The sequence below is a fragment of the Cygnus olor genome, chromosome 1 (genome assembly GCF_009769625.2).
Source record: "Cygnus olor isolate bCygOlo1 chromosome 1, bCygOlo1.pri.v2, whole genome shotgun sequence".
NCBI classification, from domain to species: domain Eukaryota; kingdom Metazoa; phylum Chordata; class Aves; order Anseriformes; family Anatidae; genus Cygnus; species Cygnus olor.
Genome location: NC_049169.1, coordinates 87,102,784 through 87,115,702, shown reverse-complemented (window position 1 = coordinate 87,115,702; position 12,919 = coordinate 87,102,784). Strand labels below are relative to the sequence as shown.

The following is a 12,919-nucleotide window of genomic DNA, read 5'->3' as shown; positions in this document are numbered from 1 at the left end:
GTGGAGTTGCTCCTTTCTTTAATTAGCTAGCAGGGTATGCCAAAAGTTCTGGGCATCTAACAGACTTCCTTCTTTGCTTCTTTGCCCTCTGTGTCGTTTTTCACATCAAGGATTTTGAGCTGATGTATCCCGACCTTCACCTTAGTGGAATAATGTGCTGTAGCTGCCAGTTACATTGTTCTGCTCCAGTGTTAAAACATGTTTAAATATTTAACTAAGGAAACTGTTCATGCCTCTTGTTTCTTTAAAAAGATGTCAACCATGTAAAAAAAAAATCAAATTGGAGATGGCAAAAATGCAGAGTAAGGAATAAACTTTGCTGCCTGTTGGACAATACGTAATGTCAGTGTCAGTTGCTCGCCAGTGTCTTTTCACATAGCAGATCATAAGCACTTTTTTGTTGTAAGCTCAAATAAGAGACAGCATTTTGGGAAGACTGTCTCTGATGCACTGCTTTAGGCAAAGAAAGGCTTTCTGCAACATATAAATCCAATTCTGTCATTAAACGTGTGGCAAACTGCTATTGCCAGCTCTACTAGGAAAGCCAGTGTCTGTGCAGGTGGGCAAGGGGGCAAATTTCATTTCAGGAGCTGATTTCTGAGCAGTTCTACACATGAAGCAATGTCAGCCTAATACTCTAATTCCAAGTGGATTCTTGACATTGCATAGTGAAATTACATATTAAATGACAATCAAGAAAAATATCAGGACCTAGACAGTATTCAGCAGGAAGTGTATGCAAAAAATGATTATGCAAAAATTTTAATAATTTGAATTGCAGTGTTCGTGTTGTTTTACTATACGAAAAGAAAATTAGCTTGTCACTGGTATCATTATTAATGTATGAGGTGAGGCAGAAATACAGCATAGTTCCTAACACCACTTCTGTCCCTTCCCCTCTTCCCCACTCCCCAAACAACACCCACCACCCCCTCAAAAAAATAAATAAATAAATAAATAAATAAAAAGTGTGCTCAAGGGCTTTCTGATACAGGGAGCTGTGACAGATTGCATTGCTGAAGTAGTAAAATTTAGATGGTTTATAAATTATCTTAACTTGAAGGTGGGGCATTGTATAAGCATAAGTATTTACTATTTTCCTAATTAGATCAAAATATTAAAGGAAATGTCAGATATCAGTAACAGTGTCTATTACTCTAACCAGATACAGGAATTATATTTTTGGCTATTTTAAACCTTACGTGCCCTTCTGTTATGGATGAGCAGCTATTACTATTGTTCAGTTATATATGTGTCTTAAGGTAGTCATATTGCAATCTCCACCTTTTGAATTATTTTCAAATAAATAAATCAACTTTTTTTGCATAAAAATATATTCTGCAAACATAATTAAGTGTTGAAATTTACATTTTTATGAATATTATGTCATGTTTGAGATGAATCCACTTAAAAATTTTAGAGGTTTTGCTTCACTTTGTCATTAGGGCTAGCACAAAAGATTTTCTTTTGCATTACAACACTGAGCACATCTTATGCCCTTGAACATGAACTGCCTTGAATTTTGTTAAGATGCTGTTCTCCATTCTCATTTTCACACTCAATGAGCCACTACTGTTTCAGTCCAAAAAGGATCAGTCAGTAAAGCTGCGTGATGAAACTAGTTCCAGAGTCTAGTCAGATTCTTTGAAACTCATTTATATTTAGCCAACAGTCCACAGGTTGAGCTGCAAAAGCTGCTCAAGATGACAACAGTGACTGCTTTTTTGAGTATAATTTGGGAATACATAATCAGATTGATGGGAAAAAAAAATAAAAATTATTATGCACATTGATATCCATATGATGTTAAATTGTTAATGTCAAATTTTGTAAATATCCAAATGCTTTTTATTTGCGTGTATAGATTTGTGCTTTCCTTAAAAGTAGATTAAATGTAGGCTTTTTATTAAAATTAAAATACCGATACATGATTAATAAAAGTATGCAAAGTGGAAATGTAGGCTCACTGTAAATGTGTAGACTCATCCGTTTGTCATGATAAACAGTGTGAAAGTCTGACAATAACACGATCGTTTAAACTGGTAGTTTTTTTTTCACTATTATCTCTTGAGACTGTGATGAGGAAAGAAAATAAGGAATTTTTCTTTTTCATCCTCCCTCAAATGCTGTTGTAGCACTTCAGAAAGTATCCTGAATGGGCATAGAGCAAAAGGCAGCAAGGATTCTTTGCTGAGACTGGATTTAGAGGGTGAACTCTCATTGGTGTCCTACATCATTTGGCAGCCAAGATTAATATGCTATGATGAGGAAGAGCATTTAGGATTTTCAGGGTAGTGTCTCTTATTATATGGGTCAGCATGAATGTTGTGTACCTTATTAAAAACGCACGTGTCCAGGTCCAAAATAAGGAGGTAAGTGCTTACCGCAACACTGTGACTTTGGCTGGGAAAATATTTATTGTCCCCACTGTAACCTGCAAAAGCCAGGGATCTGAGAATGGAATACATGGAATACATAAAATTGACAACAAAGTGTTTAAAAATAAAGGACTGAGCTTGATCCAGTAAAAAAATATAAGGTCCCGGACTGTGGTGCGAGGAGATATTTTTCCTCACTCCCCACTCGCTGTGATGAACCATTCTCCACAGTTCAAGTGATTCTGGGGAATAAATCCTTCTGGTCGGGCAGCCCCATGCGTTGTGTTCATCTGGGGCATGCAATATTTAAATATTTAAATCTTCCACTGCCTAAGGAGGCCTGGGCTTACACATCCCACCAAAATACCATTGCAGTGAGACTGAGTCATCAAACGCCAAATGTTCTCATCTAATTTATTTAGAAATCAGGCTTGTCTTTCCGTGGAGAATGTCCTATCATAAATCTCCTGTGGCATCCTGTTTTTTCCATTCTCGTACCCAAATGCGTTTGTAATTGCTTCCCAAGTGGAACAGCTGTACCAGGGAGGGATGTGGAGCATCATCACACCCTGCAGCCGTAACACGCGCTGGGTAGGGCCCGCTTAGGTATGGCAGGAGGGGTGGCATTAAGGTCTTTGAGTCTCGTGCATCCCAGGTGAGTGAGCTGGTTATTGGATTAAAGAAAGTAAAATGGGGGCAGGTGGTATCCTGGGCAAAAATACGACACAGTGTTACCTTTATCTTACTGCTGTGAAAATCAGTAGGCAGTTTGCTACTGATGCCAACCAGACCTGTGTGAGGCCGAAACTGAGCAGGCAAAGGCTTTAAACAACCAGCTGCAAAAAATGTAAGCTCATGCAGAGGTCTCTCTTAATTATCATACAACTTAAATGCTAACCGTACATTTTTCATCAGAAGGTGGCAGTCAGTGATGAGAAGTTAGCTTTCTGGCACATCACTGCAGACACCAAGCTTTGCTTTTGAACACTTTCTGGTAGAAGAAGCATACTCGGAGTCAATTTTGCATCAGGCCTCAACAGCTCGTAGACAAATATTTTTGTGTATATTCAAAGCAAATTAACAGAGATTTGCATACTTGTTTTTAACTGTGGCTTCTCTTCAACTGCCAAACCAATGTTCTAGTTCATTTCTTCTTTTGTTTCTGTCAGAAATAAAATCATAACACTGAGCAGAGTCTATTACTGCTGGTTGAAAGCAACTCCTGCTAAGTTAGCTCAGCTCCACTGCCTGCCTCCTCCTACCATCTAGTGGCACCGTAAGCATACTGCTTGCTCACTCAAAACAACTTATTTGAAATTTTATGCAGAGAACGATAGTAAATACGTAGTTTTGAATTGAGAAATGGAGAAGAAACACTTTGTTGTGAAAAGGAAAAATAGTTTTTTGTACATAAACTATTTATGGGAGTATAGAACAGATGCAGTGAAGTAAATTAGTAATGCCAGAGAAAAATTCTGCATACTGTGGTCTCCGAAAGAGTAACTCAGGTTTGTAGATTGAATTCTTACCCCCATTTTTTTGTGGTAGTACTTGAATTTTAAGTTGAAAGCTGCAGAACAAATTTATTCAATACCCTAAGAAAATGCCTACTAGAAACAAACTTGGTTTGCTATTTACTTGGACGTTTAAAGGGCACAAACAAAAAAATAAAATACATTATCAAGGGTAAAGAATAATAGAAAGGCTATAGTTTCCTTTCTGCTTATATAATTTTATTAAGTGCTTTGGGTATTCCCTTTTGCAGTAAATGTTTCTGTTTCATTTGAGGAATGAGATTAAATGTCAATTTATTAGGAATCTCAAATTTTTTGGTTGTTTTTTTTTTTTTCAATCAAAAGGCATGTTACTATTTATATTAAAGGTTCTGACTAATTATATGGCCTTGAATCAACACGAATCATTTAAAAAGTGTTTTGTTCTCTGAACTGAGATTTTTTTCAAGAAGCACTGTTTTTGGTGAATTAGACTACAGACGAAACCAAATTTCTATCAGATTCTGAAAAAGGGTTATTTCTTCCTTTCCGCTTGCAGCAAATTGACAGAAGGCAAAACTTGACATCTAGGATACCTTTTTTTTTAATTAAAAAAAAAAAAGTGCTATTCTGAATTCTAGTCATATTGATACGTTGTCAACGTATTTTGCAGGGTGGAAAAATCCCCATACGGTGGACTGCTCCTGAAGCTATAGCTTACCGTAAGTTCTCTTCAGCAAGCGATGCATGGAGCTATGGGATTGTAATGTGGGAAGTGATGTCCTATGGTGAGAGGCCATACTGGGAGATGTCCAACCAGGATGTAAGTACTGCATAGGACTACTTTGCACGTTGTTGAAATGTTCCTTGAAAATGGTTGTCTTTCTCTTCCCTGCTTTGCTTTCTCATTCACTTTCTAGGCTGCAACCTCAACTTATCTAAATCAGCATAACTCTTATCAACTTCAATGGAATAGCTAATTTATGCAACCTGGAGACTTGGCCCTCTATTGCCAATACCTTGACTAGCTTCGTCCAAGGATTAAAGACGTATTACAAAGTCATAGGCAGCTTGCCAGGTTTTGATGCTGGATATATGTGGCTTTCATCCAAATCCCTGGGAATCTGCATCAGATATGCAATTTGATGCAGTTCTCAGTTAAGTTATAAATCAAAACTGGAGGGAAGACTGGAACTATTCTGATGATAAATTTGGCCCATTATCTCCATTACAGTCTGACAGTATCCTTCAATGGGCGTACACAGATAAATGCTAAAATAGTAAAGGTTAAGCTGCCATGAGGAACGTATTTGCAAATTCTCCTTTTTAAGAATTAAACACATTGTTTTCCTTAAAGACCAACTATAGGCTTAACCACGGTGCAGGATAATAGTCCTCCCTGTTAACAAAGTAATGCTGTTCTCTGACATATTTTTACAAAGCATGTGGCCAAATAAGCTTTCCCAATTAAAATACACATTTACATATAGTAACGTCGAAGGCTTGTCCTAGGAAATGTAGCATAGAAAGGGAGGAATGTCTTTTTTTCCACCACAGCTACATTTTCACTCTGTTATTTGATGCGCCCCCATCACAGGTCAAGCTGGCATAGTCAGTCTTCCCACCAGCCATCAACCTCTATGTGAAAATGAAGAATATCTGCCAACCCATCTTAATTTCTCTGTGTGTCTAGAATACCTCTGCACTGGTTCTGAAGAGTTGACAAGAATTTTCCCAAATGCCTGTTTTTATATTGTTGCTAAGTTATTCAGCTGTTCAAGTCTGGTTGCTTGTTAAGGCTGATCAGTCATTTGGGGATAAGGATCTGAAAAAGATTTTCATTAAAAAAACATCATTTCAGAGTGTTAAAAAAAAATCAGAACTAAAGAACTAATACTAATAAAGCCTTATTTCCTTTGGATTTGTACTCGCTCGTACATATCCTACTTTTCTCCAACATTTCTCTTGTGAGTTTACCCTTTGGAATAAGATCACCTCTCCTGTACATCATTCTCCCCTAACAATACCTACAGCCTCCACCCCCTTTCCACACATCTACCAGACAGCAGCCCAGCTCCCTACTCTGCTCCTCAGTTAACAGCAGGTATGGGACAGTACATGCTGTGCCTGGTTTTGAGCTACACACCAGTTGATAGACTGGGCAGTGGCAGCTGGTTGTCTGTCTGAAGACCACAATAAACCACTGAGCTGAGATGGACCTTCTTCTTCAGCGGAGACATTATTTTGGTACTGTTTGAACTCTAATCACATCAGATCTATTGTGAAATAAGCAGATACGCCCAGTAGGCTCAATTCTGTTTTCCATAGCTAGCAATCCATTAGCTTTTTAGATTGCCGAGGGTGACTAAGATCTTCACATGCATCTGATGCATCACGTGCAGGAGACCCAATTCCTTGAGGAACAACAGCTGAAAACCAGGCAGGATACTTAAGGAAGTCTAAAATTAAACACCTATACTTAGATGACTGAATTAAGCCTACTTTTCCCTGGGGCACAGTGTGTGATTCTGTGTATACATTTCTCACATATTTAAGTCTGTTTTGCACAACCAAATATATCAACAGCAAACCTTTTATTCTTCCCAGCTGCTGATTTTAACACAACTTGTTTAGTTTGATTGAAGTGGACTAGTAGGTTCAAAGTTAATAAAAGAGGATGAATGGGCCAATGCAGGCTAACAACCACCTGTTTCCTTGCCTGAACTGAGAACCACTTACCAGCTCCTGAACTGCCACAGCATACAAACACGAATTTATGGCAAACTGTCATTGTTCTCCTTAAAATGCCACGTTGTAAGATGTGGTGTTTAGGAGCTCATTGCTAAAGAGTTAGGATGTCTCTTGCAGCCTTGAAATAGCAGAGGGTGCTATTTTTGAGCTATTCTTCCATTCAGAAACAAAGCTAAACACAGCCAAGGCAATATCAGCTTGTTCATCATCCATATGCTGTTGCAAAACCTGATTACTCTGCATTGCATGCAATCAGCTTGTATCCAAATGCATGTCTATCCTCACATTTTCTGCCTTCCCAAACTAACAGATGCAATAGTTGGTTTCACCATGAGCCTTCTGTTAAGGTGAGATGGAACAGAACATGAAACTGAGAAAAAGGCATTAGCGTACCATGAACAGCAAAGGCTGAGAGGCCTTTCAAGACCGTCTTGTCCAACACCGCTTGCTCAAGCAGGGTCAGCTAAAGCAGTTTGCTCAGGACCATCTCCTTCCTGGAGCATCCCCAAAGAGGGAGACTCCACAACCTCTCAGGACAGCCTGTGCCAGTTCTCAGTCACCATCACAGCAGAAAAGGATTTTCTTATGTTTTGATGGAATTTCATGTTTTTCAGTTTGTGCCCCCTGCCTCTTGTCCACGCAGCAGTCTCTGAGCAGTAGGTAAAATGTCCACATGTGGCTTTACAAGTGAGGCTCGCTGGGCAGTTACTTTTTCTCTTCCAACCCAATTAACTCTGCCTGGTCAAGGGACTGTGCTAACCAAAAATGCAGCAGTAGCTCACAGGCCTTTCTGCTCTTGCCTCTGAACATATCATGGGCGGCAGTCTTTTGCCTAGATTTCCTCACCATGTAATTAGTATTTCACTTCTCACTTCCCTCTGCAGCACCCTGTTCATGTTTTTTTGGAGATTAATGAAGCCAGAAATACAAAGTCAGTCCTGCCATGGCGCTTGGCTTCTGTGCAGTGCCTTGCAGCCAGTGCTTCCAGCTGCAGTGTCACCTCCCCATAAGTCTGTCTCCATCCCTCATCTTGCCACTCTGCTTATCTAGCTCTGGGTGATGGGTGGCTATGAGAGGCAGTAACTTGCAGAGGTGTGAGGAAGAGAATGCTTTTCTGCTGCATCCTTATGTCTCACTGTCATGCAATCTTGTGCTACCACATGGGGAATTTCAGTCTCTATTCCAGCTGTGAGTGATTTCATCTGGTCTTGAGTTAACTTTCTATGAGAAAGCCAGTTACCACTGTCTCTTTTACTTCTGTAATCACAATACTTCTCTTCACACTGGATCCATCACCAGCCCAGCCCTTGACTCTCACTGATGTTCCTGCCAACTGGGAATGGTGGGGGAAAGAGAAGGAGACTGTCAAGTCTGTCTGACCCCACTCTTCACCTCCTTGTGGAAGGGTTTGAATGACCCTTACGTAGAGTCCAAGTGGCCAGGCTAGAGTCATACACAACACAGAAATTTATTCTACCTGTCTCCCTTTCTTTGAAGCAGACTTCAAGCCTATCCTCTTTCTCTCTATCAGAATCTACAAAGTATTTATTCAAGACTATGCCAGCAGCACTAATTCATTAGTGACCCTCTCCATTTAGGGCATATTAAATATTCTGCTTCAGCAGGAGGATAACATTTAATCATTTGTATGTCCAAAATATAAGTATCTATTAGCACAGAATAATGATGTGGGCCGTATGGATGCTGCTTATGTTAATGATGCGGACTCCTGAGAGCTCTCCCTGCAGTTCACCAAAGCATAGCACAAAGGACTCTCTCTCCAGAGCCCTGCCCACAGGCTTTCACTGCTGAAATGTTAACAGCGAGTACCTGTGACCTTCTAAGTGTGTTTAGTGACTCTAAATGTCATTGTGAATTTTCAAGTTATTAGACATACTGTAAAGTTTACTTTGCTGGATTTTGGGATGTATGTTTTAGTACAGTAAGTTACCCTGAATTCACATGAGCTTGTTTTGCGGAAACAATAGGATTTTCCCAAAGGTCATTGATACTGTACACATGGCAGAGGAAGTAACAGAGAGAGGCATGCACTAACCAGGTTCATAAAAGACATATTATGCAAACAATTGTCTGTAAGGCCTATGTATAGTTACAGGTTCAGCAACAGCAAAATATTTGGCATCATTAACATTACAAGAAATTATTTTCTGGAAATCGTGTTTTGGTCTTAATAAAACTTGGCTCTAGTTAGTGATAAGATACTTACAGAATAGGGTGGGTTTTTGTAGAGCAACAGAAGTAGTTTTCCACATATAAACTCCACAGGTCTGGAGTATTTTTTCACATACCATCTTGTAAATTGCTTTTCTTATTACTTTGGGAAATTAGTTCACTTTTTGGACCACGCTAAGTTGTGATTTTAGTGGAAGCAGCTGTCAGTTAAACATTCACTTCTTACATGCATAACATGATAACAAACAATACACCGTTCCCCACCCAACAGGAGGAAATGGTAAGAGAAGACAGTTCAGCATTGTCTGGTGCCTCTTTGCCTCATGAACACACCTTCAGTCAGACGAGTAGTGGGGCTGAACTGCTTCTACCAAGGGTCTGCTTCTACCCTGTGTAACCCCTTGAGCACAGTAATGAAAGAACCAGGAACAAGCACAGGTAGCAAGTGTCCAAGCTCATGCAAAGAGAAGTGTAAAACTGATACCTGTCACCTAAATAAGCCCCATCCGATTTTCAGACTGCAGCTGTTCATACATATCCACCAGGGCAGTGCAAGCCAGAGAGACTCAACACCTTTGCAGATCAGGCATCCTCTGTTCATATTCTTATGCAGGGATTTGGAAGCTGAACTTTAGGCAACAGAGTTTGAAAATGTCTCTCATAAATTTTTTAATACTGTACATGGTATAATGTAGAGGCTTGAAATGTTATTAGCTTTGAGAAATGTTCTTGTTTAAGTAAATAACCATTTTATTATTGTGGTAAGTTACTTCAGACCTGTGTTGGTGCTGATTAATGCACTTCTTAGATGTGTGGCAGGCACCAGAGGTATCCATTAATTAGGGCTGCCGCACAGTCTGTCATGTCTTATTGCTTAATTAATAAACATTAGCTAAGATATTGAACTTTCCAAGGAAACTAGTGTACTGATGAACAGATTGTGCTAAGAGCCTGGCTTGCTAATGTTCGTGTGAGGAAAGGAAGATTTATTTTCCATGCATTTGGTTTGTAGAACAGCTGTGAGTGAAGTCTACTGGGACACCTGTTAGAGGCCATTGTATAAATTATTGCGTGTTGCAGAACTACAGTATTCCAAAAGAAAAAGAATATTTAATGGATTGTAATCAATAGGCAAGAAAACTACTGTAGCAAACAGAATAAAAGTCCTTACACTGATGGCAGTTTCCTGTACTAGTAATAATAACTTACCCTAAAACTTTTCTTTGAATCCCGAGATATCAAAACACTTGGCAGGCACCTGGGATTGGCTCTGTACCATGAGGTGTGAGCAGCTGCCTCTCTCTCCTGGTAGATTTTTCAGATGTCAGCAGGACACAGGGACATCATCCCTCTGGGCTTTGTTCTGCTTCTGTCTCATTAAAAAACCTGTCAGTTAGCTTTCAAAAGCAAAGTCTATATTACTGTTAATAATGAAACTATCAGAAAGATTATAGCTTTATTTTCAGATACCGTTTGTTGCCGATTTGAAATTATTTTTAAACTAAAGAATATATAAATTTTATGTAGTAGTCCATAAACATTTTCAGATATTTTTGTATAATTAATATTTAATATTAACTTAGTCTTCAACCGTTACAGCTGCCTCTAACATCAAACAAAAATGACAAAATGTATTTAACAAACTCCAGTGATTAATATCATCTGCGTACAAAAATATGTAAAAAGAATGTTTCCCTTTATAAACATAAAAGCCTATGCATTTAAGAGCACTGAAATAATTAGTTAACTTTAAAAATACTCCCTTTCCCATATATTTTATATTCTCACTTGACAGAAAGATTTACTTGTAAAAACACCCTGCCCATTTTACTCACCTTAATGCTGACCCACAAGACCTACTAGTGAGTTTTAAACATCCTCATCACTGAAAAGAAACCTAAAGCTTTTTTTCTCAGTGTTTGATTGCAGTATGGAATATTTGAATGTTTTACTGCTTTTCATATCCATCAAGCATTCATCACAAAACCAGAACAAGAGAGCAGTAATCAGCCTTTTTGTTAGCAGACTTAGGGCTTGGTGTGTACTGAAACTAAGCTTTATGTTCATATTCTTTCAGGCTGAACTTGATGGCACATAGATTTGCTAATGTGCAAAGACTTACACTGATTGCTAGAGCTTTTTCCATATCCTTCTTGTAGATACAGACACTTAGCCCCTTTCATGATTAATGTGGTGCTGCTTCAACCTTCAAGCTGTTGAGGAAAAATGCATTTAAAATATTTTAAAATATATAATCTTTGCATACTAAATAATTCGTATATTACCCAGAAAAATTTAATGCTTCTCCTCCTCGTAGTTGTTTGGATATCTAATTCCTCTGTTCAGAAACAGGTGATATGCAAGTAGCAAAGTGAGTAGAGAATACTGAATTTAAAAGCTCCAGTTCTTCCTTTGACACTCGACTCCCACTGCAGAATTCACCACCTCTCATCACATCTACTCTACTTCTTCAACTCTAAATATAATGCCTGCCTCACAGTGATACTAATGAGCAATATTTGCAGTTTATTTTTAAAACATTCTTGTATCAATGAGAAATTATAATTATCCCAGTAACAGCTGGCATTTCCCTTTATACAGAAATGTTCCTTTTGAACAAGAGAGGAAACAAAATGGGCTATAACTTCTTTTTCAAAGACATATGAAATAGAGTGTGTCAGAGAAAATATAATGTCTGCAAAATTGTGGCTGCATTTGCTTTTTTCCTGAATAATTTATTTCAGAAAAACCTCTTCAGCTCTCCATTGTTGTGTCAAGCAAATGCTATACGTCCAATAAAAGAAGAGAAGCTTTTCCTCTCCCTTAAAAACAGAAAACATTTCAGAAATTCATCATTTGCAGTGGGTAGAGTTAAATGTAAAGACTATGATATCTGCATTTCTGGGCTGCGGAAGATTGCAGCTTCAATGACAAGTAACACCTCAGCTATACCCCGTAGTATAATAAGCACCTAGGTTTTATGAAGCCACGTCTGACAGACTGCTCAAGATACTAGATTATTGGCAGTTTTGTGAATAACATTTCGTGCATGGTGGATTGAATTTCATCCACCCTGAGTCTGTAACGGGAGTGTCTGAGAGCATATTCCATGGTAAGGAGGCAAAGGCTTGGAGGAGATATTTCTCTGGCAGCCTGATGGTATTTTTTTCCGAGAGCAGCCGTTTTTGGCAGCCCAGATTTTGGAGCGTTGAGGTAAATCCCAGGGAGATAAGTAGCCAGGAAGGCAGGTAGAAGCGTTATCATATTGACCTATAATTTACCAGTAGATGTCACCGCCGTATGTGCGTGGCTAGCCCCATCTGTATGCGTGTGATCTGTCAGTACTCACAGGTGCATAAAATTCAGAGATCTCTGTGGCAAATTATACTGCCTTTTGAGTGGCCTGTCCTCCTGAGGGCTGCCACTGTTGGCTTTGAAACTTACCCATAGAAATCCAATTCCCCGTAGTGTTGAAACACATTTTTCATGCGTATGTGTTTCTGTCAGGGTACAAGGGGGCTGTATACTGTAGAATCAAGTCACCTCATTTTAGAAAACTCAGGCACCCCGTTGTGTACAGTAACAAGATTCTTGTTCCATTCTCTGCCATGCCATAAAGGGGAGCTGAGGTCCTAATGTGGCTTCATTACTGTTATTTATTTGCATAATGCTTGCAGCATAAGCATTAGGCATTGCTAAACAAAGCCAACAACATTAATTCAGAATTCAAAAAAAAAAAAAAAAAAGGAGGATATATTCCAGGATAATGAGACTGAATATATTGAAGCTACAGCTAGTGCTATAAAACATTGATTTGCTGTAAATAGCTTAATGCACCCCCTTCCAGCTGCATTAATATGTCTGCGGCATGTACGTACATCTGCGTGAAAATGATAAATGTCTCCTTAAAGCAGAGTGGGTATAAATGCAGTAGGTATGTATCTCATAAGTGCGCTGTATTATTATAAATATTGTGTACAATCATGTGTACTTCAAAGAACATTTAGCATTACTCGGATTTTTCTGTGGAAGGATTATATGCGTGTGGTAGGGTTGTTTTTTTCCTAGCTTTGTTTTTGATCAACTGTATATTATCTTTCCATT

General features: G+C 38.8%; 1 protein-coding gene across 7 annotated transcripts in view; it reads left to right on the top strand.

The window, feature by feature from the left end:
• The window catches only part of EPHA6 (EPH receptor A6), a 542,377-nt gene that overhangs the window by 521,078 nt on the left and 8,380 nt on the right, over positions 1 to 12,919 (top strand). For 5 of the 7 annotated variants that reach the window (XM_040567877.1, XM_040567925.1, XM_040567868.1 and 2 more), the window contains one exon: positions 4,545 to 4,694. In XM_040567877.1, the coding sequence (XP_040423811.1) occupies positions 4,545 to 4,694 (150 nt within the window). Of the gene's footprint in view, positions 1 to 4,544; positions 4,695 to 4,791; positions 6,256 to 9,086; positions 9,959 to 12,919 lie in introns of those variants that run through there. The other 2 variants (XM_040567904.1, XM_040567914.1) reach the window with 2 other exon arrangements.